The following is a 19,111-nucleotide window of genomic DNA, read 5'->3' as shown; positions in this document are numbered from 1 at the left end:
AGAGCATGTCAGTATAGGGGTATTCTGTACTTCACCTTCCAGCTAGCCTGAAGGAACTTGGCAGTTCTCCTGCGTTTCTAATCGGCAAAACCTCTCCTTGGTGTCCTGCTAGCTGCTGATAGCGGACTGTAAGCTATTGTTCAGTAGAAACTGACTTAAACCAGAAATAATAGTGCTGTGAAAGCAATGTATGTTCAGAAATGCCTGTCTGCTGTGTTGACCCCAGTGAGTCTCATTCCCCTGGGTTCCCCAGTAATGACACTCAGGTATCAGCATACGTAGTTCTTTCATTTTAAAACGTGTTTTTCAAATTACTAGAGAGTCTTCCCATTACGGACCAGCGCCGACTTCATGAAAAAGATAACTTCGTATAATTGCTTTTTCTCCTGTCATGCAGAGAAATTGCAGCCACTGCTAAATAGTGACTGTCATGTCAGAACAGATCCAGGGTGTAATGAACTCACATAGCACCCAACTTTAGGGAAGCTGAAATTATTATTATTATTATTATTATTATTATTAAAGACACAATCCGTTTTAAATAAAAGCTGATTTAAAGGAACTGAAGAATATAAGAAGAGGCTTGCCTGATCAGATGAATACCATCTAGTTCAGCATTCTGCTTTGCTAAGCTCCCAAGCCGGACCTGAGCACAATAGCTCTCTCCTGCGCATGATGCCATTCTGAGGCATGCTGCCTCTGTTACTGGAAGTAATGTAGCCACCATTTGTAGCACACACTGATATCCTCCATCAATCTTTAAATCCCCCTTTAAAGTTGGTGGCCTCCATCATTACATCTTGTGGAAGCAAATTCCGTAGTTTAACTTGATATGTTGAAATACTTTATTGTCACTTGTACAACTTGTATACAGTGAGATTAGACGAGCACCCCCCACTCAGCTCTCGTAGTCTTAATTCCCCTTGTTTACTGACGCACACCTACCAAACCCGAAAGTCAGTTGCCCTGTTGTTATCTTTTCATTCAGCAGCCTAACAGCCCACGGATAGAAGCTGTTCTTTACCCTGTTGGTGCAACTAATCATGCTTCTATATCTTCTGCCTGAGGGCAGGAGATCAAGAAAGTGCCGGCCAGGGTGTGAATCATCCCTGAGAATTTTCCTCACTCTACTGAGGCAATGCTCTTCCGCTATTTCATCCAGCGGGTTCACGGGACAGCCCATAATATCTTGTGCTGCATTCACCACCCTCTGTAGGCACTTCCCATCAGTTGATGTCAAACCAGTGATTTGCACTATTTGAAGAATTACTTCTTTTTACCTCTCCTGGATCTCCCAATCTTCAGCTTCATTTTATGACCTTAGGTGCTAATATGTGAGGAAAACCTCTTGGTCTCCACTTCCTCCACACCAAGCACAATTTTGTAAAACTGTATTATATCCCCACACAAACTCACATTTTTAAAAACAAAACAAAACACCCCAAATATTGGAACATTTCCTCAATCTGCTTGCTTTGTTTGCACTTTTCCCAGTTGCACAACTGTCATTTTTGGGGTGCAGTAACCAGAATTGAACAAGGTACCCCAAATGTGGTCATTTTTTAGATTTGTAAAAAGGCATTATAATATTGGAAATAGTATTTTCAATCCCTCTCTTAACAGTCCTGGACATGAAATTCAGCTCTTTTTTACAGCTGCTACATACTGGGTCAACCTTTTCACTGAGCTATTCTCCATGAGCCCTCTCTCCCTGCCAGTTATTTATCTCAATTAATGTATATTTTTCGCCCCAGCATGTATCACTTTGCACTTGCTTGCATTTGCCATTTTAATCCCCATTCACTCACTTTAGAGACATCCTTTTTAATCTACTAGCAATCCCTTTTTGTTTTGTTTTTACCACCCTGAATAATTGGTGCCACCAGCAAAATTAGCCACCTCAGATTAAGTCAACCAATGCACACCATAGGGAATCAAGGCTGTGTATAGTATTTTATTTTTTTCTTATGAATGCTTACAGTATTATATTTGAGTACAAAATGTCACCCAATATTCTGCTTTTTAACATTTGGCTACTCAAAGCTATCCCTGTGGCTGCTCAAAATGAGCTTTCATGGTCCGCATAACAACTGACAATGATACTTTGCGCATCTGAAAAAGAGAGATCTGGCCCACGAAAGCTTGTGGCTCAACAAATGTGCTAGCTTTCAAGGACTTGTTGGTGGCATCTGCATAAAACATTACAGTATGATTAGCAGCTAGGGAGATGGAGATGAACCTCTGTAGGCCTGAGCAAAGTATAGGGCTTGCGTGTTCCTCCTCCTACATGGCCAAAAGAACCAGGAATCCTGGTTTGCAACAGTTAGTTAAATAAGCCAGCTTCACAAACCGTAGCTTGAAGTTGGCTTGTTTAACAACTATTGTTTGCTGTAAACCAGGATTCCTGGCTTGTACATAACGCTAGACGAAGATTGTTTGACAGCAAAACTAAACTCGGCAGAAGCCCTCCTGGGCAGAAGAAGGGGAGGTAGAAAGATGAGGGTCCAACACTCATACATGTAGTGATAAACCGTGGTTTAATGTTACACAAAAACAGGGCCATAGAATCAGAGTTGAAAGTGGGCTCATAGGTCACCTTGTCCAATCCCTTCCCACGCAAGAAAAAAGCCACAGTGTTTTTTCTGCAGCAAACTAACACAGTTATCCCTCTAGAATTATTCATAGTGAGTTTACACAATCAATATGTGGCTGTTTTTCTGTGGTTGGTTTCTTGGATTGAGAAGCAGGCCTGTAGATGTCATTTTTAAACGTTCATGCTCTCTAGCTAGGAGCGCAAGATACTTTGTATTGTTGGTTGTTGCGGGTCACAACACAGTGCATGAGTCCTTACAGCTAAACACGTGGCAGAAAACAGGGACACATTGTGACAGAACATAGCATTAGCCAACCTGAGCTACGAAGAGCGGTGGCTAGTCATAGAGCACTGCATTAGCTCTCTTAACACAAATATGATAGGGTAAGTCAGACCACAGCAGTTCCTACTATAATGTACAAAAGCAAGCACCATGGAGAAAACTAGGGGGAAAGCAAACACATGACAGGATCTTTGGAGAAATAAATGAGACCTCAAAGCTCTGGCAGGAAAAATGTGCATCCATGTGGGTTTTAATACAAACACAGACCCTTGTGGAATACAGATAAGAGAGACATCTTTGACTGTGTAAACTTGCACCAGCAAGCTGAATCAACAGTCTGCTAAGACTGTATTTTATTTTATGTTATGTTTTATTATATTTTATACTCACTGAATATGATTTCCTTCACTTGCATTTCACCTTCATTCAGAAAATTCTCTGTTGGAAGGTCATTATTTCTCCAATATGACATAAGACTGATAAAGGCAGAGACCCAAATTCTTGAATTCTTGAAATTGAAATGTGCAAATACTCTGAACATAACAAACTCCTAAGGTGTTAAAAGACTTCTCTGCTCAAGGGTTTTTCACATAGAAAAGCAATCAGGAGAGGTTTTTGGTAGATAAGCAGTAATTTCCCTTCTTTGTGTCCTGCAGCATGTTGCTCAAAGCAGTGATTATGCTGAACAATGGAGTCAGTTTGTTTTGCGGTCACCTTTCGGAAGGTTTGACCTAACAAGGGGATGCGTTGCTTTAATGCTCCCAGCCCTTCCCTCCCTCCGAGCCACAACCACACAGTTTCCAGCTGGCTGCATCATCCCTTCATCTGGGGAGCAAGAGCAGCAAGGAGCTGCAAAGTGAATTTCCTTGGCATTTCAAGGCTACTCCAGTGCGCTGCATCTCTGTACAAAATGGGCCCAAACGCTTCATGTCTCAAACAAATTACCCTGCTAAATTGCCCTTGGCAAAAGAAGAGCCTCTACTTTAGCGGAGACCAAATAAAAGGCAGCAGAGGTGCTTTTCTTCTTCAACTAAGAGTTTTACATAAAACTTAGCAGTAGCCTTGCCTACCTGGCGAGGGCAATCCTAATGTCATCACCTGGGTCTGTTGTACCAAGATTGCACAGAGATCCATGAAGGGACAGCACAAAGATTTACACAGGTACATTGATGCTGCTCTCTCCAATCTTACATACTCAAAGAGTAGGGCAGGTAAGGAAGAAGAGCAAAAGAGGGTGCTTATGACAGGAGTGTTGTGTCACATCTGTTCATATTTTGCTTTTCTTGGGTATCAATAGTTGGACGAAGCTGGGGATTGTTACAACTTTGAGCTATAGAGTTTCCCTCTCAAGCACTTTGGAAGGGAAAGCCAATGTTTGGCACAAAGCTTTCTGACTTCTTACAGAAGTGCCTATACAGTATATCTCTGCTGCTGCACTAGATTGGGATTAGGTTCTTAGAAGCCTGTTTTACCTGATTTTCGCTGTAATCAGTGCGGTCTCTCTCTCCTGGACATAAACGCAGACTAGAAGACAATATGCACTTCAAATCTCCCTCCCACCAACTTAGAAAACAAGAAAAGTCCTGCTGGAACAGGCCAGAGGCCCACCTTAGCTGGACAGCAGTTTCTGTTCTGGCCTGTGTTCACCACAATCAGTGCTGTTTCTGTTCCACTGCAGTTTGGTTTCCACCCAATACTTGCTGCCCACTATTCTACATACTTTATGCAACTTACATTCATTTCAGTGTAAAGGAAACATTAAAACAGTGATGAAAAGTCATGTTTGCTGATTTAAGAACAAACTATGTGATTGAATACTGATCGTATTCACTTGACTGATTTCTGTTCCTGGTCATAGACAAACACTTGAAACTTTTTGTCAGAATTCTCTGACATCCTTACATCTAGTCCAACATCCTGTTCATACAAAGGCCAAAGAGATGCCTGTAAGATGCTCTGAAGCAGAATCAGAGAATAGCAGCCCTCGTTCACTTTCACGCAGAGTTCCAGCATAGTGCCATTATTAGTACATTTGATATGAATTGTCTCAATTAGGATAATTTCCCTCTTTAAAAATGCTTTTCATGCAGGTTGCAGATGGTGAGGGATGGTGGAGAAAAGGTTTAAACGGGTGTGAAATGGGTGCCCAGGACAGAAGAGAATGTTCTGTGGAGGTGCTGAGGGCAGTGTGATCGTGCTCCAGCTAGTGAAAAAGCAGCACTATCTTTGCAACAGTGCGAGCTTCAATGTGTGCCTTTAAAATAAATGCAAACTGGAGTTTCCAAAAGGGTTAGGAAACAGATTCAGCACCTATTATTGTAGCCACGCAGCTCTTTGCTTAAAGTGATCAGGTTTTGAAGATAATCCTCTGAAGCGTCATACTTTGCATTATTTCTTTAGAGCCAGCCCTCTTCTCTAGGCATGCTGGACTTGCTACATGTGGCTCGCGACATTGCTTGCGGCTGTCAATATCTGGAAGAAAATCACTTCATTCACAGGTAAGTAGCAGAAGCATTTGTTGCTGAGGGACCACTTCCAAACGCCCTGTGTGACTGACTTAGCTTGCAAAAGGACTAACGGGAGAATAGGAGCAGGAAACGGGCGAGGAAGGTTGTGCACTACTGCCCCCTAGAGGTTCAGAACATTTTATATATATATAAAAAAGGGAAGTTTGAGGAGCAAGTTAGGTATTATATTTTCGCTGCGGCATAACAAGCTTTTGAAAGCATTTTCATATATGGCATTTCCAGCACTGTTTGAATAACTGTAGCTCTAATCTCGCTGTTCAGCCAAGGTGGGAGGGTAGAGCCCAGCCAAGGTGGGCTCTGTGTGTCTGTGTGTGTTCAAACCAGTTGGCGGAGAAGAACGGACAAAGCCATTCCTTCTACTTCAGCTTCTGGGGTCAGTGGTGCAGCTAAAGTCAAAGAGGTGCAAGTGGGGTCCAATTCCAAGGAGTTGACCAAATGTCCCCACGGAGAGCAGCGGATGATAGAGGCCCAGCACCAGACCTATGCTAATATGGGGACATTGGGGGTCACTAGGGCTGATGCTGATTGGTTTTAAAACAGAATCAGGGAACATAAGCTGGGCAGGCAAGGGCATGGTTACAGGTGTTCATTTTAAAAACACATTTTAAAATACAAAATGATGCTTACTCCCAAGTTAGACTTCAGGCTTTGCAAAGCAGTGGAGCTACCACTGCATCCACAGCCTGGCCACTTGCATGGCAGAAGGTGGGAGGGGGGGCAGGCAGATTGGGCACCCAATCCCTGTGCTAGCTTCAGGCTTGTGTGGCATTCGGGCCTGGATCAGTGCTGGCCAATGCAGGCTTGGGATGCAGCAGACCCTGGGCTGGGTCAGCCCCTCCCGACCCTCGGGATGCCTCGGTCAGTGGTATCCATCAGGCTCAAGCAGGCAGAAGGTCTGAACTGGTGGAGTGACAGTGGCTGAGCCAGCAGAAGTGAGCAGAGGGATGCCTCTGATGGTGGGGAGGAGAGAGAGGGAGAGACGAGAAATGTTAGTTGTGTGCTTCACAAAAGGAGCAATATACATGGTTGTCTAAAGATGGCTGCCTGTCCCCCATCAGACCATTAAGACCAGGGTCTTAGTGCTGAGGGCCTTCTGGCGGTTCCCTCACTGTGAGAAGTGAGGTCTCAGGGAACCAGGCAGAGGGCCTTCTCGGTAATGGCGCCTGCCCTGTGGAACGCCCTCCCATCAGATGTCAAGGAAATAAACTACTATCTGACTTTTAGAAGACATCTGAAGGCAGCCCTGTCTAGGGAAGTTTTTAATGTTTGATGTTTTGTTGTATTTTTAATGTTCTGTCAAAAGCTGCCCAGAGTGGCTGTGGAAGCCTAGCCAGATGGACAGGGTAGAAATAATAAATTAATGATGATGATGATGTACCGTGTGTGTGTGTGTGTGTGTGTGTGTGTGTGTGTGTGTGTGTGTGTTAAAGCTAGCCCCACTGGCTCTCAAATTCATCAACTGGAGTGATCTGTGGAGCTTTAAATCTTGTGCTGCTGAGTCTCCCGTACCGGTTTTCCAAAAACAAACAAAAAAAAAGAATGAAAATGTTCAATAGTCAATTAGTTTTGTCCTTAGTTTTTCCAATGAGTTGAGCCGTTGCTCCTCCAAGGGCAGTTTCACATGCTTATTTTCCTTTCCTTTTTGTTTCTTAGAGACATCGCTGCTCGAAATTGCCTCCTTACATGTAAAGGCCCTGGGAGAATAGCTAAAATTGGAGATTTTGGGATGGCCCGGGACATATACAGGTAAGAGAACACAGCTTATTATTAGTCCCATCAAGTGGAAGCCTACTCCATAAAAAGGGGTTGGTTTATCTGGCTTAACTTCTTTGCAGGATCTTATATTTTTGCCCTGGTCAGGGGACCTGTGATGTTTCCAGATCCTAACTTGCAGACAGTATTAGCATTTGCTGTGACACTGGGGACTAACCCCAACTTCCACAATTCACGTTCGGAGTCCATCATCCTGCGTTGTGTTGTGAATGCATCCTCAGCCACGCTCCCATTTCTCCCTTTCCCCCCCTCCACTTATGTGTTCTGTTTTATACTCCTTGGTGTTGACCCCGTCACTTTCAGTCTCTATGTCAGCGTCATTAGTAAATCTCTCTAGTTTACAGCATATAAAAGAGGGGGAAAGGTCAGGAAAATGTAATTACCCAACCTGGAATTTATCCAGGGCGGTTTGGATTAATGATTCTGCAGTTACAGAAAGTGCCAGGAAGACTTTAGTGACTGTGTGTGTGGTCAGGATTTCTGCTTACATCTCATCTGAAAAGCAACACTCACAGTGCCCTCTAATGTCAGGCTGGAGAACTGCTTCATCACATGACGCAATGAAGGGCCACTCAACAGTTTTGAAAGATGACTTACCCTTTGGCCTTTTACTTAACTTAGCTGTTTAAGAACATTATTTGCTATAGTAAAAATGTGGCATAAGGTTTGAACAGTTGATACCTTTTTACAGTGCTCTTTTCTGGGGGGACACAGGGGTATGCATATCCCTAAACATTTTGTGAATCTAAGCTTGACCTCATTGAGGTGCAGTATTTCAATATGAGTAGGAAAATGAGAGTGCCTCTAAACATTTTATTTTGGGGGGGGAGCACTGCCTTTTTAAAAACAGCCAACAGGGTGGGAACCAGTTTACTTGTGGGATCACCTTACCCCAAACATCCCTGCATCAGCACTTGGTGCTTCCAGGAGGCTGGGATAGAGACTGACCATCACTGCCTTTGGCTGTTGCCAGCCTCCTCTGGAGAAAGGATATGGGAGACAACTATGTCATTTAGCCTGGTGAGGAAATTCCTGCCCTCTGAACTGTATTTAAGCCAGGCCAGTGTGGTGTAGTGATTAAGAGCGGTAGATTTGTAATCTGGGGAACCGGGTTCGTGTCCCCGCTCCTCCACATGCAGCTGCTGGGTGACCTTGGGCCAGTCACACTTCTTTGAAGTCTCTCAGCCCCACTCACCTCACAGAGTGTTTGTTGTGGGGGAGGAAGGGAAAGGAGAATGTTAGCCGCTTTGAGACTCCTTTGGGTAGTGATAAAGCGGGATATCAAATCCAAACTCTTCTTCTTCTTCTCCTTGGAGTGCAGGAAGGACCAGTATCAGAAACTTTAATGTCAGTTAACTCTAGTTTTGTGCCTTGTATTTAAACCTAGATTGTTGTGATTTATTTATTTTTTTGCAAATATTGAATTAATTGTGTGTTTGTTAAATTGTTGGATGCTAGTCATTTTTTAATTTACTGCCATGGTCTGTAATTCATATGTTTAGATGTTTTAAATGTTTGCTGTAAGCCACTTTGAGCATAGCTCGTTGTGGAGAAGTGGCATATAAGTTCACCCAGTCAGTCAATTCCAGAACAATGAGGGTCAGCCTCCATGGTCACATGATTGTGCACTCATGTCTGATTTCATCTTCTAAACTCCCCCCGCTTTCTCAACAGAGCCAGTTACTACAGAAAAGGAGGGTGTGCAATGCTCCCTGTCAAGTGGATGCCCCCCGAGGCCTTCATGGAAGGGATATTTACATCCAAAACGGATACCTGGTGAGCCTGCTCCATATTTTCCATCCATTTTTCAAGCCACCTGCTGCCAGTTGCTTAAATGTACTGTAGCAACCACGTTTCTTCTGCAGCAACCTATGTCCTTTCTTCAAAAACACAAGGATCCTTCCGACGTTACATTTAGCCATGTAGGATCTGCAGTGCTTTCCTGCAGTGCTAAGTAGCATCAGAAGTCATATGGAAGGACACCATATAATGACTCCTTTCCAATGCCAGCATTGCCCTTCCCAGGAATTGACGCACTTAGACAGTAATCACGACGTGTTGCAAACGCTTCTCATGTGACCTGAGACTTCTGATCCTATGTGGAAAGAAGAGACAGCATAATAACTCTGGTGCTGCAGAAGGATCTCGCAGTCAACAAAATCAGTCGTGAATGGGTGTACCACATGACAGGCTTTTTGCCAGTACTGGCCCCAATCCAAGTATATCTGCGTAGTTTTCAGTGTATCTATCCGTGACCGTATTTCTTTCTCTTTCGTGTCCAGGTCATTTGGAGTGTTGCTGTGGGAAATATTCTCTCTCGGATATATGCCCTATCCCAGCAAAAGTAACCAGGAGGTCTTGGAGTTCGTAACAAGTGGAGGAAGGATGGATCCACCCAAAAACTGCCCCGGCCCTGTGTAGGAAACTTTTAAGGATCTGCTTGCTCCATGGGTTCAACTTGTCATGTTCTGGCATCTCTTCTCATCCTGTTTACTCTGCAAAGATTGTTTTCCAGTATCACATATTTCACCAATCTGCTATAACGACTGGAACCTGCAACGAAATGCTGCAGAGCAGCATATTCAGAGTTCCAGCCAGCCAAGTTGTTTTCCAGGATGTGCCATTCCATTGCATCCTGTCGCCCCCATCCCTGTATTCCATCTTGCACACCACAACCCACAACAAACCAGCAGCATTCTATAACCACTGACCATGCTTCTCAGTTTTTTCCCCTGAGGATTGTTTTGGAGAGTGGGAGAGTTCTGCAAACCCTGAAGTCCCCCCAAGCCTCTGATATGTCCCTCTTTTTCATGGATGGTGCCATTAGCCTCATAAAAATTTGCTTCACTATTTTCTGTAGGATAAATTCTTTCATTAGCTGTAATGGTTTAACTTTGCAGTCACTGTCATTTTGGTGGGTACTAACTACCAGCTGATGCCATGTTCAGAGTCCTCATCCTCTTGTAATAATTCAGGAGTCTTCACCTTCGCTTCTCTTACAAATGGCCCAAGAGCCTCAAATTAAATTTAATTCACATAACAATATATGTCCTGATGCTTCCAGGAAATGAATCATCAAGGTCCCTGCTGTGTTTCCCCCTTACGTAGGTAGGCATTACAGTGGTACCTCAGGTTAAGTACTTAATTCGTTCCAGAGGTCCATACTTAACCTGAAACTGTTCTTAACCTGAAGCACTGCTTTAGCTAATGGGGCCTTCTGCTGCCGCCATGCCGCCAGAACACAATTTCTGTTCTCATCCTGAAGCAAAGTTCATAACCTGAAGCACTATTTCTGGGTTAGCCAAGTCTGTAACCTGAAGCGTATGTAACCTGAAGTGTATGTAACCTGAGGTACCACTGTATGTGAGTAACAAGCTACTAGGTAACCTGCTCCATCTCAAGCACTTTTAGCCAATTTTTGGTGTGGCTCAGTTGAACTAAGTTTGGCCAAATTTCAGCTATGTTATTCCCAGGAACACAATCAGAACTCTATTTATGAACTAAGCCCCCTCCCTCCAATGTTACTTTTGATTTGATAGTGAGACAAAATAATCATTGAGAAAACACCAGCTTCAGACATTCTATGTTTAGCAATGCCTGTCCCACTGCTAACTCACAATAGTGTCCTCTGTGGCCAGGAGTGCCCTATAGCAGCTTAGTCTTGTTTGCCTTAGTCCCTTAGCCTGGGAAGGGCCATAGCTCAGTGGCTGAGTGCATGTCTTGCATGAAAGGGCTTGCAGATTCAAGCCCCGCCATCTACAGAAAGGACTGTTGCTTGAAACCCTGAAGAGCTGCTGCCAGTCAGTGTCAAGAATACTGAGCTACTAGACCAGTCGGTTTGTTTCTGTATAATAAATAAGACAGCGTCCTAACCCACTCTCCTGCCATTCACCATTTGGTCTTCTGCTCTCATTGCAGGTATCGAATAATGACGCAATGCTGGCAACACCAGCCTGAAGACCGGCCAAACTTTGCCATAATATTGGAGAGGATTGAATACTGCACTCAGGTATCTATAACATCTCAGGGCAATTATTTTATGCTGTTTCTTCTGAGAAAAGCCAGAAGTAGCACATGGAAAAGAAACAATGGGTGAGCCAAGACAACCAGAGCACAACCTGGTGCCAATGTCTCTGACTCTTGCCCAACCCCTTCCCCAGACCACCTGAAGAAGTGAATTCAGTTGCAATGCAAACTATATATGGGAGTCATTATGGATCAAATGTGAAGTGCCCAGCAAGAAAACAAGCCAGTGTTCCTTTCAAAACTTGCCTTGAGGCAGGGTGTGATGGTGATTAGGGATGGGTGTCTGTGTGTGTGTGGATCCATATGTTGGATTGCAAAGCAGACTCCTCACCTGATTTGATCCAGGTAGATTCTGAATTGGATCAGATCATGAATCCATTTCAAAAGCTGCAGTCCTTGCTACAAGGAGTCTGAGGGCTTCTGCTCTAATAATTTTTTTATTATTATTTCCTTTGAAGAAGTTGGGTTTTCCAGACACCCAAAGCCTGGCTTGGCTGGCACATGGGACTTGGTGACATATCCTTGCTCTCCCCGGGCAGTTCCCTTTGAGAGTGGTGGAATGATCTTAAGTCCCGTTGCTTTCAGGGGATCTTGCTCTGTGCAAAGTGCATGGCAGCAAGAAACCACACATTAGCTGCTCCAGACTCATCTGCTTGCTCTCTTTCCCCACTAGAGGAAAAGGAAGAGGAAAGCCACGTGCCAGCAGGTCCGATGACCAAACTGGTGGGACAGCATCTCCTTTTTGTCGATATCTACGAAAGCACGTCAAAGTGCAAGTAGATAAATAGGTACTGCTCCAGTGGGAAGTTAAATGGCGTTTGCATGCACTGCTCTGGTTCACCAGAAGCAGCTTAGTCATGCTGGCCACATGACCCGGAAGCTGTACACCGGCTCCCTTGGCCAATAAAGCGAGATGAGCGCCGCAACCCCAGAGTCGGTCACAACTGGACCAAATGGTCAGGGGTCCCTTTATCTTTACAGTGCCCATTTGCTTGCCCTCTTCTTCTGGGTCCAATCCACATGATCATCCAGAAGGAGAGAGTGCAAGGAAGGCAAGGGGAAGAGGCTGTGTTCTTCTGCCTCCTTGTTCTGGTTACTGTCTGCATGCTTAGAGGGTAGCTGAATAGGCAGCAACAGCAAAGAGAAGGAGCAACAGCAACAACAGGTAGCCAAATAAGCTGTGTGCCTGCTGCATTGTTGTGGCAATAGGAAGTGCCACATGATCCTCACTGCTGGGTGCTGTTCCTATCCTTCTCATCTATCCTTTCTACGCACATCCAGCTGACACTGCTCTGTGATTTATTGCAGAAAATCCAGGGGCAGCAGAGCCTTCAGTGCTTTCAAAACCGATCTCTTGGCCATTAGTGCTGTCCAGTAAATCCACACTTCTTTAGAATACCCTGCATTGAAGGAATACATCCCAGAATCAGATGCATGAAGAAATATTGCGCTCATTTAATATTTATAACCCACTTTTTTTCCCTAAACGAAAGTCAAAGTGGCCAACAGAAAAGCAATCAATGCAATAATGCCAGAATTGTTGAATTGTAAGATGTTTCCATCTAAGTATGAGTTGATAGTAGCTCCTTACCTCTTTGTCCACTGCTACTGGGAGCAAAAAATAATTTTGCTCTCAAGAAATTTATATTTTGCCCCACCCTAACACGTCTGAATGAGGTCATCATTTTTCACCAGATCTGCAAGACATTTAAGTGTTCTACTGCATAATGACATATATTATTCAATAGTAGGTTTGTTATAAGACCATTCAAAGAGGCTTGCTGGATCAGGTCATGAGTCCACCTAGTCCAGCTACCTCTTTTCCACAGTGGCTAACCAGATGCCTATGGGAAACCACAAGCAGAGCATGAAGGCAATTGCCCCCTCCTGCACCGGCCCTCTAACAACTGGAGCCACTGAGATTCAATTCAGTCCACATTTAAAGGTGAACGTACCTAATTCACAGTTTCCCAAACAATAAGAGAACTGAAACACATATATCCTTTTAAATGTGCACTTCTCTGAATTTTGTAATGTAGTTCTCCAGGTAAGTAATGTGCATCAAGATTCATATACTGGGATAAAATGTCAATAAAAATGCATATATTCTTGGGTTTTTTAGTGCATAGTTTTTTAGGAGAAATTGCTTTGCTAGGCAAGATTGCATTCAAGGGTGGAATTCAGTGGCTTGCTGTTAGAAACATTTTGTCATGCAAAGCATTTCCGATTGCTTTCCTCCTCTCTTCTCACCCTGTACACTATTCTGGGGGTTCTCCCAACCTCCCCAGAGCCCCTTTTTGGAGGCATGAAGGCACATGGGAGGAAGGAAGGGGGAGGAAGCAGACACAAGGCTGCTGTTGACAGGACTCAATAGCTGACTCCTGCCCCAAAGAGTGTTAAATGCTGGTGAAATTTCATGAGAGTTTAAAGAAAACTGCAAACTGAAAATGTGGCAAGCTGAACTTAAGATTGGAGAAATGAGAAATTGAGAGAAACCAAAACTGACCGGTTCAACCATCTCTACCCAAGTATGGAGGTTACCTGGCCTAACAGGTATATAGATGCGCTTGCCCTCTATAGATTTGTCCAATTGCTTTCTGGCAGTGAATTCCATAAATTAATTGCATGCTGTGTGGAAGTAGTTGTTCCTCAGAGCTGTCCTGAAAGTCAATTTTATTGGGTGATTGGGCACGCGTCCATTAGGAGAGAAAAAATATTTTCACGAAGCAATGGTAGATTTCTCCAGCAGCACTCTGTAGCGTCAAGCAGTTAAAGAAAGCAGCAGCATGTTTTGAATCCTTTGTTTTTTTACTGTAGGATCCTGATGTGATCAACACAGTTCTGCCAGTGGAATATGGCCCCTGCATTGAGGAGGAAGAAAAGGTCCCCGTGCGCCCTGAAGACCCCGAAGCAATCCCTCCATTGCTAGTCTTGCCGCAGCAAGAGAAAAAAGGTGTTCAGCAGCTCCTGCCTTCCCCACCATCCTTGGCCTTAGCCATCGCTACAGGGAAGGCTCTGGTGAAAGCAGCTAGTGTCGATCCATCAGTCTGTGCTACTACACAGGCCCCCCTAGAAGGGGGACATGTCAACATGGCGTACACTCAGTCCAATCCCGCCACTGAGCTCCACAAAGGCCGAGGGTCCAGAAACAAGCCTACCAACCTCTGGAACCCGACCTACGGCTCCTGGTTTTCAGAGAAGCCCATAGTCAAAAACACTTCACAGGTGGAGAAAGAGGCAACTGAGAGGGAAGGTCCAGGGCATGAAGGGAACTGTACTTTGGGGCCCAGCATTGTGACTGGAAGGCTGCCAAGCTCCTCCCTTCTTCTAGAACCATCTTCGCTGACAGCCAGCGTTAAGGAAGTGCCTCTGTTCAGGCTCCGCCATTTCCCCTGTGGAAACGTTAACTATGGATACCAACAGCAGGGCTTGCCCTTGGAAACTTCGGCCCCACCCTTGTGCCAGCAGCTGCGAGGGCCCTCCCCTTAGGAACAAGGCCAACTCGCCCCACCAGGGCCCTCGGAAAACATCCCATCCTTTGGGCTCTCTTCCTGTGGGACTCGTAAGCCTTGGTGCAAACATCGGCGTCACCCAAACAAGCACGAGCGCAGAACGAGATGCCCTTCTGTAATGTGCCAATGCGCTCTGAAGTGCCACCCTTGGAAGCTCTGCTTTTCGAACCTGCAAGAAGCTTCCGTTTGTCAGAGCGCGCACACCCCTTACACACACACTCGAAACACCCGAGGACAACAGTCAGTATTATCTGCAAGGCCCCACTCTCAGTTGCATAAAGTCATCTGCATGGTTGTTCTCTGTGCCCTTCCCTGTGCGCTGCTTCCTTCTCTGTTATTCATGTGCCGTTTCAAGACTCACTGTCAGAGAGTTTAATGTCCGGGGATTTCCCTGTACTGCCAGATGCAGCGTCAGGGAAATCCCTCTTGCTGCCAGAGATTTGAGGAGAGGATGGGGAAATGTTGCACTCTCGCTGAATTTCAAAATCAGATAAACGTGGACTCCCAAGGGGCATGTACCCAAACAGTAACTCAGCTCCAACATGGCCCTTCCACAAGCATGCCCAACTATTGTGGTACTCTTAAGGGTAGCAGAAACACATTTGCTTCCACGCCTTTGGTCTACAAGATGGAAACTGCAGGAATTTAAGGAGCATGGTGAAAGTCAGTGATTTAGTTTGATTGAAAAGGTGATGCCCCCTCCCCCTTTTCTCTGTTGTGGTTGTGGGACGCCAAGGGTCAAATACTTAATCCTCCGTGTTGTAGTTGGTTATGCCACATGCTAGAGGATAAGATTATCAAGGTGGTAAGAGTCAGGTTGTTCAACAATGAAATCACCGCTATTATGCTTCAGTTAATACTATGGGGCAGAGTTTAGACAAACAGAAAGTAGTCGATTGCCGTGGTGTGTGCTGACTCCCATTTTTTTCCAGTGAATAAGGATATGCTTTTATTTAGTATTAGAATTGCATTGCCAAACATGGCACTGTAGGAGATGCGCCAAAGCAAGTGTGTTTTAACAAATGTTTTAGAACAACCACAGTAGCCAACTCTCTAAGTCATTGTTTTGACAAGAGTCAATATCCACACAGAGAAAAATCAGGACTTGAGCATATGATGTAAAAATTACTTGCCAACTTCAGTGCATTCTCAGACTCAAACATACCATCAATCCATGCTTCAGCATATTTCCCAGCTTATCTTATCATGCTATCGGAACTGAAACAGTCTGTCAAAATATCCTGCAATGAACTGGGGCCCAGAATTGCTCTTGCTTGAGCACAGGCAGCAGAAAGAAAAGCATTAGTGGAGAGGGTAATGCCTGTGATTCTATTGCATAACCATGGTGCTACAAATTAGGAGACCACACCACTATTGCAGTTGACCACTAATAATCCTTGTTTCCCCACTGACACTTTGAGGCAATAGATCACCCCCATGGAAGCTGTATATATGGGAATACAAACCTCGTGCTCACATTCGTTCCCATGAGCAGAGCAAACGAGGAGGAAGCTTGGTTTGTGTCTCTTGCCTCGCTCAAGAACTTATAGCTACTAAATAAATGCAGGTGCAATCCTGTACACGATTGCACTGCATAAGGCTCATCGATTCAATTGGAATTGATGTATAAATGAAGAAATCTGACCTTCCTGAGTGATAGAGAAAAGAGATCCACTTTCCACAGATACTTGTTTTCTGGAGGAGCAGTAAATCAATGGGGAATGGCCTTGAATCCTTAGCTGCAAATTACAGTTGGACAAATCTAATCATGGATCCCCACTGTACAGTAATGTGTCTTGCTCCCATCACGGGACAACCAAGAACTTTGAAGTGCAGCTCAAACAGATAAAAGTATTGGGCCTACTTCCAGCCGTCACAGCCACTGAAGGTATTTATATATTTTTTCTTGAGTTCATAAGGCAGCTATAAAAAAAGGCTTCATTTGAAAAAAGTGTGCCTGCTCACCGAATCAGAGGCAGTGTTCAGTTCATTATAGTTTGGTGGATGCTGTGCCTGAAAGTCCCACTTGCTCACAGCAGGGAGCATGTTATACTGTCTCTGATGACCCCAAGGGGCAATTAAAAAGTACAACTTAACACGCTGTAAGATACCTGAGCTTAAAAGAATGGTCATCTGCTAAAACAGCCAAGTTCCTGTGCTGTTATTACAATCCACTGCAGATTGGCTGGTTCATGTGCGTGATTAACATCAAGGCACACTGCAGAGCCTCGCAGTCCAACCCACTCCTGGAAGAAAAAGCACTAGCCAGGAGCTTCTCCAGTACAGCATCCTTTTGTGTTACAGCTGTGGGGGAAAGCTCATGAAAAGCTTCCTTAAAAACAGACCTCCCCCCCCCCTGCATCACCACCACCGAAAGTAGAGGAATATGAATGGCAACCTTAGAAGCATAGAATGAGCTATGTCTTATACCATTACTTGTTTGTGAAGGTTCTACGCCACATTTGTAGCATGTCACAACTCTCAGCAGCAGAGCTACTTATCCAGGGTCTTTCATTAGGGAAATGAAACTAAATCCTGTTACACACCCAGCAGAGGTGTGCAATAAAAGATTTCAGTCACAATACTGTAAAATAGCTCGTAGTATTTATACTTGGTGAGATAAAGCTTACCAACACATATGCTTTGTTAGCCGAGGCACAGACGGAGGTTTCCGTATCACCAGAAATAAATGGAAACACTGGCAGAGGCAGGCTTTGCTCCTTAAACGACACCACCTAGGCAGAAGCCGTTTCCATGACTTTACCATGAGTTAGGCAGCAAGGAGTATGAAACAGCTGGAGCACCATCGCTGCTTTCTAAATGTATTTTTATTTCCCAGTGCCTGATCAGAGACTCACATTGATTCCACAACATTAAAATTTTAATAGAGACTATACAGGAGAGCAAAATCACGGGCTTTCAGCAGTTCCAGTGCAATGTTCACTTCAGCGTCTGTGTTTGGCCTTTTATAGCACCAGAGATTAGCCAGGAGACACAATGGAGCTTTTGAGACAAGAAAACTATGAGCAAAAACTGCCTCCCAAAGTTATTTACCCTATTTGTGGGCAGCAAATGTAGGAAGGTCATTTATCCTAAAGCAATTGGGGCAGGGGGGTAGAATTGGCCCAGGAGGTATCAAAGGGTGTGCAAGGAAAAGGTTTGGTTTGGTTCACTCACCTAACCCTAACCCTAAAAGAGGAGGACTGGAAGACAGCCCATTACTTCCTTCAAGCGTCATGGTTTAGGGGAGTCTGCAAAAGACAACTCTCCACAAACCTGTCAGAAAATTATTTTCTCTTAGAGGTTTTAGGCCAACTCTCATCTAAGAATTGACTCTGCTTCCTGTGACGTTAGGAATGTGGGAAGAGTCCCATATGCTCAAGTGCAAAATACAGTCCGTTGATTTGAGTAGCCAATGAGTGCATTTTCTCACCCAATCCAGTGCAGGAGGACTCAAAAGCAACCCCCAACTCAGCTTTTGTGGGGCTTGCCTCCAAGTGAGCATAGGAGCGCAGCACCATCAAACGTCCCTCACACTTGCTTCCTTTCCCCATAAGGATGCAGAAGTTCAAAATGAAGTGGTTTTGGTGGAACATTTCCCAGCCATTTTTCAGTGCATGACTAGGTACGGCAGCTGTATGCCAAGACTTTCCTTTTATGTGTCTGCTCATATAGGTGAGGCCACCAGATACGTCTAAACCTTGAGCAAGTACTACCTTTTCAGTGTCCTTTCACAGCTCTGTCACCTCACCCACGGAAGTCTCAACGGAGTTATGTCTGAACCTTCTGTACCCAGCCTCTCCTTCTGTATCAAGGCTTTGTCATTAGGAATGTGTGTCACATCTGTACAGAAGCTTATGCAACATTGCTCATAAATCAAGGGCCTATGCGTTTCAGGGATCCTTCTCAAGATAAAATGCTAATATATGATCATTAAGTATTTTGTATTGTATTTGTATTGTAATCAAGTGTAGTGAAGCTAAAGGCATGAAGACAAAATAAAATGACTGTAAAGGAAAGCTTGCGCCTGGCTGTGTATTCTCTCTACAATGGCTCACCAAACCAAGGAGGCTTTTAATTCAGCACTTGAACTGCTAAGCTTGGCCAGGGGGTAAAATGCAAGTGATCATTTAGCACGACAATATTAACTAAAGTCCCATTTTGACTCCCAAAGTCATGCAAAGTTCTTGTTGAACTAGAATGAAAGTTACCCAGGCTACCTGGCAGAGGTGACAAATTTCCTATACTGGTTACAGAACAATTAATTGAGATGGGGAGGTACAGCTCTTCTAAATGCACCACTAATCTCCTTTTAAGGCCTGGCTGATCATTAGGATAAGTTGGATTTCACTCCAGAGAAGCTCTTCTTGTTAATATTTCTGTCCACCCTTCCTAA

At 44.4% G+C, this 19,111-nt stretch overlaps 1 protein-coding gene across 3 annotated transcripts in view; it reads left to right on the top strand.

Annotated features, from left to right (window-relative positions):
- ALK (ALK receptor tyrosine kinase) overlaps window positions 1-18,734 on the top strand; it is a 600,993-nt gene extending 582,259 nt beyond the window's left edge. For all 3 annotated transcript variants that reach the window (XM_081186349.1, XM_081186350.1, XM_081186351.1), the window contains 6 exons: window positions 5,277-5,374; window positions 7,058-7,150; window positions 8,852-8,953; window positions 9,460-9,594; window positions 11,096-11,186; window positions 14,021-18,734. In XM_081186349.1, the coding sequence (XP_081042475.1) occupies window positions 5,277-5,374; window positions 7,058-7,150; window positions 8,852-8,953; window positions 9,460-9,594; window positions 11,096-11,186; window positions 14,021-14,692 (1,191 nt within the window). In that variant the 3' untranslated portion in view covers window positions 14,693-18,734. The remainder of the gene's footprint in view (window positions 1-5,276; window positions 5,375-7,057; window positions 7,151-8,851; window positions 8,954-9,459; window positions 9,595-11,095; window positions 11,187-14,020) is intronic.
- The last annotated feature ends 377 nt before the right edge of the window (window positions 18,735-19,111 follow it).

The sequence above is a fragment of the Podarcis bocagei genome (assembly GCF_964188305.1).
Source record: "Podarcis bocagei genome assembly, chromosome: 3".
In the NCBI taxonomy this organism is placed as follows: domain Eukaryota; kingdom Metazoa; phylum Chordata; class Lepidosauria; order Squamata; family Lacertidae; genus Podarcis; species Podarcis bocagei.
This window is presented reverse-complemented; position numbering and strand designations above follow the sequence as displayed.